The sequence below is a fragment of the Dendrobates tinctorius genome, unplaced genomic scaffold, assembly GCF_039654945.1.
Source record: "Dendrobates tinctorius isolate UK_male_01 unplaced genomic scaffold, ASM3965494v1 ptg000019l, whole genome shotgun sequence".
Lineage (NCBI taxonomy): Eukaryota > Metazoa > Chordata > Amphibia > Anura > Dendrobatidae > Dendrobates > Dendrobates tinctorius.
Window position 1 is genome coordinate 64466199 of NW_027361687.1, and position 15396 is coordinate 64481594.

At 45.4% G+C, this 15396-nt stretch overlaps 1 protein-coding gene across 1 annotated transcript in view; it reads right to left on the reverse strand.

The window, feature by feature from the left end:
- Positions 1-2745: 2745 nt before the first annotated feature.
- The window catches only part of RHBG (Rh family B glycoprotein), a 37991-nt gene continuing 25340 nt past the window's right edge, over positions 2746-15396 (reverse strand). The window contains exons 4-10 of the mRNA XM_073567149.1: positions 15163-15310; positions 14646-14812; positions 13053-13190; positions 6862-6995; positions 6613-6734; positions 6060-6133; positions 2746-4614 (exon numbers count right to left, since the gene is read on the reverse strand). Of these exons, the coding sequence (XP_073423250.1) occupies positions 4549-4614; positions 6060-6133; positions 6613-6734; positions 6862-6995; positions 13053-13190; positions 14646-14812; positions 15163-15310 (849 nt within the window). The 3' untranslated portion in view covers positions 2746-4548. The remainder of the gene's footprint in view (positions 4615-6059; positions 6134-6612; positions 6735-6861; positions 6996-13052; positions 13191-14645; positions 14813-15162; positions 15311-15396) is intronic.

A 15396-nucleotide genomic window follows, 5' to 3' on the forward strand; every position in this document is an offset into this window, starting at 1 on the left:
CGTCAGGGTCCTCTCTGCATTGCTGAAGGCTCCCTATAGACGGACTCAGTCCATTTCAACTTTCAAATGAACAACTTTACTGATTTCTTTACGCAGCACATCCATATTCTTCACAACATTAACAACAGGTTCTACATTGCACATTTCTTCCTCTTTCCCTGCACTTCTCTCTCTGTCCACAGCATGTACTCGGGTCAGACCAGCATCCTCCCTGTTCAGCTCTGCTGCATTTAGACGCTCCCTAGTCTGTTTTGCCCCAGACATGAGAGTATCTGCCTCCGAAGTCAGCTGCCACATAGTGAGCAACCTGCCCATCTGTATTGCCCCCTGCGGTGATGCAGCATCCTCTCGATCCAAACTCACTGCACCTGGGGGTTCCCTCAGCCATTTCACCCTGGACTTGAGGGCATCAGCCCATGCGATAAGTTTCCACATTATGGAGCCATCTGCGTCCCCGTACTGTCCTGGCCTTGTCCTTGGCTTCTGTTCCAACACTGCTGTAACCCGTTACTGCTGTTCTGGCCTATTGCTGTTCTGACCTGTTGCCCTGGATGGCTGGGCTTCTCTCTTAAAATGTTAAGTGGTCACTGCTCCTATTCCTGGCTCTATAGCCCGTCCAGACGGTTTGGGCACCCTGGCCTGACTGACTCTTATAGGAAGTTATCTCTCCCTTAACTGCAGCTGACCACTCCTATATTAACTATTTACAGTGCTATATCTAAAACTATAATGTACCCCATTTTGTGGCTAAATCTGGGTACTGCGCTTTCACTATGTCAAAACTATAATACATAGCAATACAAGCATAACATTTATACAAATATAAGCATAGGGAATATTTACACTAAGGAAGGGAGTAGAGTACTACGCGATCCCGGTACACCCCTTACATTAACCACACAGCTAGACATCACACTTGACACAGGTCACCTTGACTTCACAGTCCACCCAGCTGTGAGCTGATTGACATCTGAGTCTGGTCTCCCTGATTTTCCATCTAGACACCACCCTTGACACAGATCACCTTGTCATTTAGATTGTGAGCCCCATCGAGGACAGTGATGATAATGTGTGCAAACTGTAAAGCGCTGCGGAATATGTTAGCGCTATATAAAAATAAAGATTATTATTATTATTACCTTGTCTTCACTGCCTGAATTACTGTCCAGCTGTTGTGACCTGATCGACTTCTGTGCTTTTTCTACCTGACCTCACATTTAGATACCCCCTTTGATACAGGTCACCTTGACTTCCCTTCCAAAAAATTCTCTGCCCAGCTGTTGTGACTTGATTGACTAATCTGTCCTGTCTCTGTAAGGGTGGTTTCACATTAGCGTTTAAGGCCGCAGCATCGGCCTGCGCACGGCTGCCGCTAAGCCCCGCCCCTGCCGCGCCTCCACCGGTAGCTCCGCCTATGGGCGCAAGACGCTGCATGTGTCCTGCGTCCCCTATGTTTAGCACTGGGGACGCAGGCCGTGCGCAGGTATGCGATTGGCTGCGCATGTGTCCTTTTGACGGTGCGCCGAGTGCAACAAATTGCAACAGGTTGCGTTTGACGCACCTGTCAAAAGGACGCATGCGCCGCCAAACACATACCTGCGCATGGCCTGCGTCCCCAGTGCTAAAGATAGGGGACGCAGGACGCATGCAACGTCATGCGCCCGTAGGTGGAGCTACCGGCGGAGGTGCGGCAGGGGGCGGGGCTTAGCGGCGGCAGTGCGCAGGCCGACGCTGCGGCCTTAAACGCTAATGTGAAACCACCCTTAGAGGGACGACCAGACGGCGGGTACCTGCATGCCGGGTCTAGAACTGATGAAGCCGCATCCCCTGTACCCTGGGGGAAGCAATAGCGCGCCGGACCAACCTCCTGACAGTGGGGGGCTAAAAAGCAAAACCGCGCAGCAGGACAGTTCGGCGCGAAGTCACAGCAGCGCACAGTCAGGTGATCGGAGCGGTCTGCCTCCCTTCCCCAAACAAGGCACCAGCGCCGCGACAGGCCGCACTGACAGGATCAACTGACATCTGCAGGACAGCTCTGCTGAGGGGAGACATGCATCCAGCAGCAGTCAGGCAGAGGAGTGCTCCGTACTGGGAGCATCAGCAGCATGCATCTCCCACCACCAACAGCGGGGACCAGAGAGAGAGAGAGAGAGAGGAACGTGCAGTGTGTGCCCGGTGACTACAGAGAGAGGTGCAGTGTGTGCCCGGTGACTACAGAGAAAGCTGCAGTGTGCTGGTGACAACAGAGAACAAGGTGCCAAAAGTTTTGGGCCAGTGAGTAAAGCGCATGTGCCACATTAGAGGGATCGAGTACGGGAATGACACTTGTGCACTGAGTTTTGACAGTTTATATTTTCTGAGCCACGTTGGGCTCGTACAGCACTGTGGCCCGCACCCTTTTCAGCCACTGCAGCATATGGACTAGGCTCAGCGGACGGTACCGGAGCCCGACTGCTGCTGACAAAAGACGGGGCACTGATGTCCAGAGAACCCCATTGGAAAAGACACCGCGCAACCGCTGCCGACACCATCGACTTCTTGCAGGAGTCACAGTTTGCAATTAGAGTGATTAGTCCCGTTTAACCCATTACCTCCCTGCGTGGAGTATTCCCTGTTCATTAAAAATTGTTAAGTTAACCCTTGCTCTGCCTCCTGTCCGTCACTGCATCCTGCAACCTGCTTACATCTCTACTCACTTTCAACCAGTATATGAAAATGAATGAAACACGCTGTGTAAAGGCCAGGTTGTGATATTAATGAGTTTATTTGCATAAGAATAAGCAGATTATTCCAATATATACTATGACATGATACATAATGAGACTTGTAGACGCTCACAGTCTCCCCTGTAGCGATATCTTCATTATAGGCAAATACTAACTTTTAACATTGCCTGACTCAGAATTCTTTGCTGCAGACATCACTGGGATAATATTTGTTCATAAATGATGAAATGTATTTATACAATTGACTTATATAAAGGGTGACTCCACATTACATTGGAAATTCCTGTTTAGCCAAAAATTAATCTTTTAATTCTGCAAAGCTATAGATTTCCTTATTCCTGCCTCCTTATAGTTGTCGAGACCCTCTTATACTAGGCTTTTTATGTATAAACCTGCAGTAAAAAGGGGGAGAAGTATGACAAGCCATCATATGTGTAAATCAGGAATAGCTGCTTACTTACCACTGATTTTTGACTAGTAGAGTACTTTCAAAATGGCACCAAATTAATCAGAGTAGGCTTTCCACTTAAAAAAAAAATCAATTTTAAGTATGTGGCAAATATCACATAATGTGTTCATGGGCCACCAAAATAGAAAGCACAAAGAATTACACCTGGCAGAGAAAATAAATTCATAAATTGATCAACTCTATGTGAAGCTGCACCTTTAATTAACATTAGTACCAAAATACAAGATCGGGCATCTTGGGTCTTCTTAACAATGTATGTTCTCCATATCTCAAATCAATTCATGTAGCTTTCTGTAAACCACAAATAAGTAGCTTGATGATTCTGCTGCATTTAGTACTTTGAGTGCACAAGGGTGCACTGTTCTATGCTATCTGATTATGAAAGTAAAACCTAGATATACCACAAGGCCTGCCTCATTGTGCACTTTTGCACTTAGCTACAAGGAATATTTATCTGTTTGAGAAAGAACCAAAGACAATTAAAAAAAGTACACCCTTAGGTTCTCAAAGTACTAAATAGAGACCCAAATTCTGTAAATTGCCATCCATCACTAGCACCTTGGGTCTTGAAATTATATGTTCTTTATTGTTCAAATAAATACACATTTATTTCTGGAAGCCATGAACAGGTTGCTGTTGACTCTGGTGCTGCACCTAGTACTTTCAGTGCACAGAGGTGCATTGCTCTGATAATCAATCTAAAACTTAAATATACCACAAGGCCTGCCTCATTATGCACATATGATTCACTTTGTTACAAGGATTATTGAGCTGATAGTGAAAGACCCAAAGTGAATTCAACAAGGTACACCCTTGTGCTCTCAGAGTACTAAATTGAGATCCAAATATCAATAAATCACCGCCCATTACTAATTATTTGTAATATGAGATTTTTGTCTGTTTTCTACAGGAAAAAATATATGATATGGCCATAATATGAAGGTTACCTTTAGCTTTATATTTATGGTGCCATAAGGTGACATTTATATAATCATAGATAACCTATTATATTTTGTGCTCCTATTCTTTGCTACAATTTTTAGTATAAAATGTATGATGCATCTTTTGCTTAAAAAAAGTACAAATATAACAAGATAAAGGTGTAAAAAATATATATAATTTTTAAAAAATAACATTTGTTTGACCTTTCTAAAACAGTCAATGCCAAAAAGTTGTACAACATTAAGGCAGAAATCCTTTCGCCTTGTTGGCACCAGACTATACTACTTCCCAGCCATGAGCTCTGTGGCCAAATTTGGTAGCACCATCATCAATGTTGGTTGATTGCTTTGACCCATTTGTTGTCTCTCAGGATCAGCCCACATGTCATAAAACATAGATATCCAGGTGTCACTATGCCTGTGTCTGCTGCTCAGGGTCCTCAGTGAGCACAGAGACATGGCCTTCTTCATGAGGTACCTGGAATAAGAAAAATATGTTGGCATTCAGAAGTAGCAGAGTTGAATTTTTTCACAGAATTTTTTTTTTTAAATATTATTTTAAATGTCTAAAATAGTATTTTGCCACCATCTACTGGTGGCTAGTGAAACTGCAATTGCCATAGGTTGCTGGACAACAGGTGTCAAAAATTAGGGAGTAAAGTTGTAGGACCCTTGTTTTCTTCAGAAGTGCAACACAACTATGTTTGATGTTGTACACTTAGTTTTTATTACCATTTTCTTGATCCTTGTACCTGGAAACCATCAGCAAGATGTGAAATTATAGATTAGTTTTTTTTCTATCTTTCTGAGTGTCTTTCGAGCTTCAGATGTGGAAGTCTGCAAATTTGAAAAATCCTAACCACCCCCCCAAAAAAATAAAAATACAAAAATGTCCAATAACATGCGCAGAAAATATTTCGATAATGTGCTGGCTACTATTTATGTAAGGGGGTATTTGCATCTTTTTATATGGATGTTTTTTGATAGAGCTTGTAAATGCAAGCACTTTTGCAATTTACTGCTTATTCAAATTTTCAGTCGTTCTTAAGATATCAACACTTATCTTCTGTTTCTTTCAACTTGTTACCTTGGAGACCGGCCACTGCAGCTAGATAGCAGAACATGCGTAGTGCTTACAAGCTCTTTTATATTTAGCATGTAAGCACTGTTTTAAAGCTGGCCCGGATTGCTGGAGCGTGCCCTTACCTCGTAATCCAGTCCGGCTTCAAAGTATTGGTTATAAGCTAGACAGCAGCGGTGGTCGGTCTCCTAGGCAACGAACTGTAAAAATGTTAATATCTCAAGAACCGTTGTAAATGTTAATAAGCAATAAATTGCAAAAGTGCTTATATTTACAAGCTCCATCCAACAATATCCTTACATACGAAGATAGGAATAACCCTTAAGATATAACAGACTTAAAAATTGATTATGAAAGATCGGTTAAGGGTCAGTGTACACGTTGCGGATTGTGCTGCGGATTTTTCCACGCGGATTTGGCTAAATCCGCAGGTCAAATGACCTGTGTTTTACCTGCCAATTAGCCTGCGGTTTTCCCCTGCGTTTTGACACCTGGTGATGGAGAAGGTGTCAAACCGCTGCGGATTCCGTACAAAGAAGTGACATGCTGCGGATTTAAAACTGCAGCTAATCCGCACGGAAAAATCCGCAGCATGTGCACTGCGTTTTTCAATTTTCATAGACTACAAAAGGTACTGTACAATGCAGCAGAAATTGCTGCGGATCCGCAGGGCCAAATCCACTGCGGATCCACAGCAGAATCTGCAACGTGTGCACACACCCTAACAGTATAACACCTGCTTGCTGACGGTTTCCATGTACTGACAGATATTTTTCGACACTGTGCAATATAAAAACAGGTGATAAAGATAAATTATACATTTTCCTTTTATTAGGCCTCACCTCCCAATAAAGAGAATCAGCAAAACATTCAGCATCAGACGGAGCTCCAAAGATGGGTAGCTTCAAAATAAATCCTGTGCGTTAAAAGTAACAAAAAAAAATGAAATTCTGCATCATACTTTTTTCCCAAATTACAAATTTTTAAATAAAAATTATAACTTTCTTTTAAAATTTTAAAAATACATTTAACAATATTTCCATGTGGTGCAGCTGAAATATATGACTTTTTTAGTCGTGTTAATAAGGAAATTCATACAATGAACAGCAAATAGCATGGGGCTGAATGGTTCCTGATAGCAATCAAGTGCAATCAACAGATCTCTGGTTGATTGTGGGGATCGTAACATGATGTGGTAACATGTCGCCACCTAGTGGCTACATTATAGTATGCAATGTAAATCACTTTGCTCTGAACATGGTTCGCAAAAAAAAATAATATATATATATATATATATATATATATATATATATATATATATATATATATATATATATATATATATATCTCTTTAGAATTGAAAGTCTCCACTGATATCGGAATAAAATAACTCACCTACAATAATTCCCCCGAACAGAGCAAATCCCAATGCTACCATAAGGGCGAGACCCTGATAGAAGGCTTGAGAATGGGCAGTGCGCGAAGAGTCAGCAATTAAAGGGAACACATCACTCATTCTGGAGGAAATAAAAATGGGAAAAAAAGGAAATGTTTTGGATATATTGTGTAAAGCAGAAAGAAAGATAGATATCTAAATATGTATAGATGAATAATAGAGTGATGGATATAGACAGAGTCACTTACCCACCACCATAGATGTCGGCAGTTGCTGTAAATGCCACTATGGCGCCGATCATTGCCCCCAAGACGCCAGGCATACCGTGCAGGTTGTGGACCCCACACGTGTCCTGAATCTTCAGTTTGGAGTCTAGGATCGGCTGCAGATAAAATAGGAGAATAAAACATAACCACAAAACAATCGGGGCCTAAACTGAAGAGGCAAAAACAATTACAAAACAAATCATGTAATGAGAATGCTCCAGATTACTTCTACCCTGGTTCTGAAGTATTGCTGCTGAAATCTCACAACGCTCAGTACAGACTGCAGCTGTTGGTCAGCCTCAGTGGACAGAGACAAACACTTTCAAATGTGGAGTTATTAGTCATTGACATTAATTTGCTTATATATTGTGCAGGCACAAAAAAAACAGGGATTTTTGTGATAACTCACCGTAAAATCCTTTTCTCCGAGACACTCATTGGGGGACACAGAGACTGTGGGTATATGCTTCTGCCGCTAGGAGGCTGACACTAAGTGAAAAAAAGAGGTTAGCTCCTCCTCCGCAGTATACACCCTCGCCCCAAATCAGTTTGGTACCAAAGCAGTAGGAGGACAACAAAATCAACCTCAATACAGGTACAACATGTCCAAAGGAAAAAACACCACCCTTATATCAAATAAGTAGACACATATTAATTTAAACAAAACAAGAGCCAACTGGCTGTCAGGGTGGGTGCTGTGTCCCCCAATGAGCGTCTCGGAGAAAAGGATTTTACGGTGAGTTATCACAAAAATCCATGTTTCGCCTTCGCCTCATTGGGGGACACAGAGACTGTGGGACGTCCTAAAGCAGTCCCTGGGTGGGAGTTAACTCACCGATCCAAGCTACATGCACCTCTTGTTTAAAGGTGCGCCACCGCTGCTTGGAGAATCCTTCTACCCAGGCTCGCATCCGCAGAGGCCTGAGTATGGATATTGCAATGTTTGGCAAATGTGTGCAGGCTGGACCAGGTTGCTGCCTTGCAAACCTGTTCCGTCGAAGCCTGAAGCCAAAGCGCCCAAGAGGCGCCCACTGCCCGAGTAGAGTGCGCACTGATTCCTGCTGGAATCGGCGTGCCTCTTATGCGGTAGGACTCCTGAATAGTCAAACGAATCCATCTGGCTATGGTCGATTTTGAGGCAGCGAGTCCCTTCCTGCGCCCTTCGGGGAGCATGAACAGCGTGTCCGTCTGTCGGAAGGGTGCCGTCTTCGACACGTACCTCCGGAGGGCTCTTAGCAGGTCTAACGTGTGAAGAGCCTTTTCCACACAGTGCACCGGTGCTGGACAAAATGAAGGCAAGACAACATTTTCATTAATGTGAAAAGAGGACACCACCTTCGGCAGAAATGGAGGGGCTGGTCTGAGCACCACCTTATCCTTATGGAAAGCGATGAACGGAGCTCGGCAGAATAGGGCCGCCAGCTCTGAAACCCGCCTGATAGACGTGATGACCACTAGGAACACCACTTTCCAGGAAAGGTACCTAAAAGAGACATCCTGAAGCGGTTCAAAAGGAGCTTCCTGCAGAACACTTAGGACCAGGTTAAGGTCCCAGGCGTCCATAGGCGCCTATTAGGAAGGTACCAAGTGGGAGACTCCCTGGATGAAAGTCTTCACCTGCAGATTGGTAGCAATTCTGCACTGGAACAGGACGGATAAGGCCGATATTTGTCTCCTGAGGGAACTTGGGGCCAAGCCCGAGTCTAGCCCCGACTGGAGGAAAGCCAATATGCTGGGGATCAAGAATCTCAGCAGAGAAACACCGCGGCCTCGACACCAAGTGAAGAACACCTTCCAGGTGTGGTGGTAAATTCGTGCTGAAGCAGGCTTCAGGGCGCTAATCATTGTAGCGACCACCTTGCTCCCGAACCCTGCCTGGGTTAGAATCCAAGATTCAACGGCCATGCCGTCAAACACAGGGCCCCTGAGTTCGGGTGGCAAATCGGCTCTTGAGAGAGTAGATCCGGGCGCTCTGGTAGGTAAGGGACGTCGGCGAGCAGCAGCATTAGATCTGTGTACCACGCTCCACGGGGCCAATCTGGGGACAGCAGAATTGCCTGGACCCCTTTCATCTTGATCTTCTTGACGACTCTCGGAAGTAGTGGTAGCGGGGGAAGTAGATATGGGAGGCGAAACTGGTTCCATGGCAGAATCAACGCATCCACAGCGATTGCCTTCGGGTCCCTGGCCCGAGCGACATATGTGGGCACCTTGGCGTTCACTCTGGATGCCATCAAGTCCACATCTGTAGTTCCCCACCATTGACAAATCTGCTGAAAGACCTCGGGATGTAGAGACCACTCTCCGGATGCAAGACCCTCCCGGCTGAGAAAGTCTGCTGCCCAGTTTTCCACGCCCGGGATGTGAACTGCCAAAATCACCGAGTGGTTTGCTTCGGCCCACTGAAGAACGTGCCCCACCTCGCGCATGGTTGCTCTGCTGCGAGTGCCCCCTTGGTGAATTATGTAAGCCACCGCCGTGGCGTTGTCCGATTGAATTCGGACAGGGCGGCTTGCTAGAAAGTGATGGAACTTCTGCAGTGCCAGCCAGATTGCTCTTATCTCCAATAACTTGATCTGGAGGCATGCCTCCTGTGGCGACCACTGTCCCTGGGTTGTGTGGTGGTGAAACATCGCTCCCCAACCAAGGAGACTGGCGTCGGTTGTCACCACCAGCCAATGGTCTGGGGGAAAGGGTTTCCCCTGGGTCAGAGAGGAACTGGTTATCCACTATCCGAGCGACTGCCTGACTTGAGAGGACAGACGACACCGCCAATCGAGCGTGAAAGGGTTCTTGTCCCAGGCTGACAATAGGGCGGGCTGCAGGGGGCGAAGATGGAACTGGGCGAAAGGTATTGCTTCCATTGTTGCCACCATTTTCCCTAGAATCCTCATCCCAGATCGGATGGTATGAGGGACTGGTTGGCAAAGTGTCAGGACTCCCTGCCGGAGAGCTAATACCTTTTCCTGAGGGAGAATCACCAATCCTCGGCAAGTGTCGAAGATCATTCCTAAGAAGATTTTCTGAGCTGGCACAAGGGATGACTTCTTCGCATTGACCAACCACCCTAAGCGGGCAAGAGTATCCAGCGTGATGCTGACATTTTCCTCGCATGCCCGTATTGACGGGCCCTTGACCAAGAGGTCGTCCAGATAAGGGACGATGACTATGCCTTGAGAATGCAGTATGGCCATGACAACTGCCATAACCTTTGTGAACACTCTGGGAGCCGTGGCTAGCCCGAAGGGTAGCGGTACGAACTGAAAATGTCGACCGCTGATGGCGAAGCGTAGGAACCTCTGAAGAGGAGGAAGAATGGGAATATACAGATATGCATCTTGGATGTCTATTGAGGCCAAGTATTCTCCCTGCTCCATGGCCGATATGACTGAATGGGAGACTCCATCCGGAAATGTCTGATCCTGATGAATCTGTTTAGAAGCTTCTGGTACAACACAGGACTGACAGACCCGTCCTTTTTGGGAACCGCAAAAAGGTTGAAATAGAAACCCTGAGCCCTTTCGTGTTCCAGTACTGGAATAATGACTCCGTTGTGATGGAGCAATTTGATGGATCCCAATAGAGCCCTTGCCCGGGCATCTACCCTGGGAAGCTGGGAAAGAAAAAATGGTCTTGGGGAGTCTCTGATAAATTCCATTTTGTAACCTGAGGACACCAATTCTTTTACCCATGCGTCGTGAACGACGTTGGCCCAGACGTGGTGAAAACAGAGTTGGCGGCCGCCCACCTTGCTGGTGTCGTCTGGTAAAGACCTCGAGTCATTTGGCCGATGATCTTTGGGATCTGGATCCCCTCGACCTGACCTGTTGAGCACGCATTCTCCCCAATGGGTTGGCTCTATATGAGACTTGCCACTCCCTATCCTGGTTGGGGCGGCCTGAGGCGGCGGAATTGGGCCCCATAGTCCACCCGGGGTTGCGAAAAGCCCGAAAACGTGCCTGAAGCGGGTGACGAAAAAGCGGTTTAACCTTTTGTTGAGGGAGAAACCCGCTCTTTCCTCCATTGGAGTCTGAGATACGTTGATCCAACTTTTCCCCAAATAGGCGGCTGTACTGATATGGCAGGGAAGTCAAGGACTTCTTGGAAGTACCCAAGTTGCTGGGAACGAGGGTTGAGTGCAGACCCTGACGCATCATATACTGAACGAGCTAGGCTCTCAATAAGGCGGTCCGTGAGATCCTTAATCGAGGAAACAGTAGGGACAGATAACAGGGTCTTAGTGGCCAGGCGTGAAACCGGAGGATCCACAATCGGGGATTCCATCCATTTTTTACGGAGGTCCGGAGCAAACGGATACCTCGTTTCTAGTGCCTTTTGACCCTCGAAACGCCGGTCTGGACGTACTCTGTGCCGCTGCACTATGCCCTCAAACTCAGGGTGAGAGGAAAAAATTATGTGCGGCCGCTTCACTCGTTTAAATGGCACCTTATGCCCCGTAGCCACTGCTGGATCATCCTCAATCCCCAGGGTCTGATTGACGGCTTCTATGAGGCTGTCCACTGTTTCACGTGACCCTGGAGTGTCCAGGTCAAGGGGCTCCTCTGAGTCGCAATCTGAGGTCTGGTCGCTATCAAGCACTGGTGACGGGGAGAGAGAAGCAGAGCTTACGGATGCCAAGGCACCGGATGGACTGGGCAACACCGTGTGGATTCGTTTCCTCCATGTCTGCCTGGATTGAGAGCGGCCCCTGCAGGCCGGAGGCTCTAGTGAGGTGGAGGTTCCCTCTAAAGGCGGCGAGCCACTGTCCCTGCCCCTATCTGGGGCTTGAAGGGACTCTATTGCTCTCGTAAGCGACGCCACGGACTGTGACAGTGATCGGGCCCACTCAGGGGGATTTGACACATTGGTCGCTGTCGCAGGGGAGGGCTCCTGGGCGCGTTCGGATTCACAGGCTTTGCATAAACGCTTGCTCTGTGCCCGCGGAAGCGCAGCCCAACAATAGATGCATGCAGCGTAAAAGAACGTGTGCGTCTTTGCCTTTTCAGACATGCTGTATCTGTCCGCTGCTGGTATATGGGGAGGAGGTAGCACCTCGTTTTTCCCTGTAGCGTGGCCTCTCGGGCAGCACTTACCCCAGTCCTGCACCCCCCGACCTGGATGCTTCCTTTAAATTGCTTGCCGACATCTGTGGCGCGCGCCAGCCTGTAAAAACCGCTCTAGGGTTGGTACTTCCGCTTTGCGGCCTGGCCGCGCTCCGAAGCCGGGGCCTCGATTTTTACCGCCGCCCAGTGCAGGGCGGGCCATCGGAGGTGATGCGCGGCCCCGGGGGCGGAATTTCTGGCCGCGGCCTAGCTCCGGCCGAAGCCGCGGCCTCAATTTCTCCCCTACCCGACCGGGGGGGCGGGCACGGTACCACAAAAAAAGGCGCTACTGACCGGCGCGGCGTTCCTGACCCAGGCTGCTGCCTGACGGATTGGGCCCTCTCTTGCATGGCTAGTGGTCGCGCTGTGGGCTCCAGCCCGAAGTCTTCGTAGGAGCCCTCCCAGACCCTCTCCCTACCGATGATCCTCTTCAGCCTGAGCGCAGGTATGTGAGGGGGTCTTTGATAAAAAAAAAAAAATGGGACGGTGCAGGGACCCTTGCTACATCTAACCCCTTCAGGGGGTAAGGAGAGGGTCCGTCCGCCACCTTGCAGCACCGCAGTGTGAGCATTGGTGGAGCAGTGGGGGCTGCACGGACTAGTCTTGCGCCTCTGTACAGCCCATGGTTTCAATACCTAGGGGTGGTCAGGGCTAAGTCCGGCATTGTGTCCCACGACGCGGGAGAGGATACGTGGAGGGACACTCGCACGTGCTCGCCTATTGTTGGTTTGGGGAAATTGGACCCTTTCAATAGGATCCATTGCCCCTGTCACATCTTCATGGGAAAAAGATGGAAAAAGTCTGGAGAGAAAAAACAGACGTGTGCCTCCATGGACACTAAGCAAAAAACTGATTTTCGCCCGCAATAGGGGCGAGGTTGTATACTGCGGAGGAGGAGCTAACCTCTTTTTTTCACTTAGTGTCAGCCTCCAAGCGGCAGAAGCATAAAACCACAGTCTCTGTGTCCCCCAATGAGGCGAAGGAGAAATTAAATTCGAGGCAACCACCACAGCTCTTGTATGCATTTTCTAATTTACTACTGGATAATATAATAATGAAGATTGTACTAACCGTCAAAAATTTGTATCCAAGAGTAGAAATTATACCGGCTAGAGACCCAGCAATCATGGCGCCAAAGGGAGTCAACATCATTTCTGCAGAGGTTCCCACTGCAACACCACCAGCTAAAGCTGCATTCTGAATGTGAACCTAAAGGGAGGAGACATCACATTGTGTAAGCAAGGAAACATAGTAATGTATATTCTTGTACATAGGAGCAGTAGTATAGTAGTTATATTCTTGTACATAGAGGGCAGTATTATAGTAGTTATATTCTTGTATATAAGGGCAGTATTTTAGTAGTTATATTCTGGTACATAGGGGACATTATTATAGTACTTATAGTCTTGAAAATAGGAGCAGTATTATAGTAGTTATATTCTTGTACATAGGGGCAGTATTATAGTAGTTATAGTCTTGAATATAGGAGCAGTATTATAGTAGTTATATTCTTGTATATAGGGGCAGTATTATAGTAGTTATAGTCTTGAATATAGGAGCAGTATTATAGTAGTTATAGTCTTGTATATAGGGGCAGCATTATAGTAGTTATATCCTTGTACATAGGGGCAGTATTATAGTAGTTATATTCTTGTACATAGGAACAGTATTATAGTAGCTATATTCTTGTACATAGGAGCAGTATTACAGTAGTTATATTCTTGTATGCAGGGGCAGTATTATAGTAGTTATATTCTTGTATATAGGGGCAGTATTATAGTAGTTATATTCTTGTATAAACTGGGCAGTATTATAGTAGTTATATTCTTGTACATAGGAGCAGTATTATAGTAGTTATATTCTTATACATAGGGACAGTATTATAGTAGTTATGTTCTTGTACATAAGAGCAGTATTATAGTAGCTATATTCTTGTACATAGGGACAGTATTATAGTAGTTATATTCTTGTACATAAGAGCAGTATTATAGTAGCTATTTTCTTGTACATAGGGCAGTATTATAGTAGTTATAGTCTTGTACATATGAGCAGTATTATAGTAGTTATGTTCTTCTACATATGGGGCATTATTATAGCAGTAACATTCTTGTACATAGGAGGCAGTATTAAAGCAGTTACATTCTTGAATAAAGGTGCATTATTATAGTAGTTATATTCTTGTACATAGGAGCAGTATTATAGTAGTTATATTCTTGTACATAGAGGACAGTATTATAGTAGTTATATTCTTGTACATAGAGGACAGTATTATAGTAGTTATATTCTTGTACATAGAGGACAGTATTATAGTAGTTATATTCTTGTACATAGAGGACAGTATTATAGTAGTTATATTCTTGTACATAGGGGCAGTATTATAGTAGTTATATTCTTGTACATAGGGGCAGTATTATAGTAGTTGTATTCTTGTACATAGGGAGCAGTATTATAGTAGTTATATTCTTGTACATAGAGGACAGTATTATAGTAGTTATATTCTTGTACATAGGGGCAGTGTTATAGTAGTTATATTCTTGTACATTTCTCTATCTTTCTTACAAAATACACTTATTATGAAAATTATCTCCTCCTTGGGTATATTAAATATGTAATGTTTGCTCCATCCAAATACATGATGTAAATTATGCTTATTTTGATGCTTACCATATCCAGCTTTCCTTCATTATTTAACATGGATGACAAGGCAAATGTGGACAATGTGCAAGCAGCGAGAGAGTAGTAGGTGTTCAACACTGTCCGATGTTGGTCATCCCCATGGGCTGTGATGGCAGAATTGAAGCTGGGCCAGAACATCCACAGGTAGATTGTTCCTGGGTGAAAAAAAACGTTAAAGGAGAATTCCAGCTAAAGGAATCCCTTGACATGTTGTGTAGAGATTACTGTAAAAACTATAAATGGGGCTACCACTGATGCTGATTGTCTAATACAAGGACATTGGACCAAAAATAATACAATTGCATTGTGCTGAAAAACTAACATTTTACGTACTGCAATTAGTAGTGCCAAAAAGTGCAAAGGTAATAGTAGTGTTATAACAGATAGTGATCACAAGATCATGAAAACTCACTGTGGTCAAGTTTAGTTAGAATTCTATTTTGCTTGATGAACTAAATAAATTATTGCCGCAAATATTTGTGAAATGTAATTAGTGGGAATATACCTATCATCGCGAAGAGGTCCGAATGATAAACAGATCCTTCCCTTTTACGGCTCTTCTCCAGATGAGGTCTGTACAGCACACGAGATACCACTAACCCGAAATAAGCTCCAAATGTGTGGATAGTCATAGAACCCCCGGCATCTTTGGCCTTATGAATAGAAACCAGGCAAGAATGACATATCAAACATTCAGTATGAGTCTTAAACCTATGAATCTATGCTCAGAACGTCATTT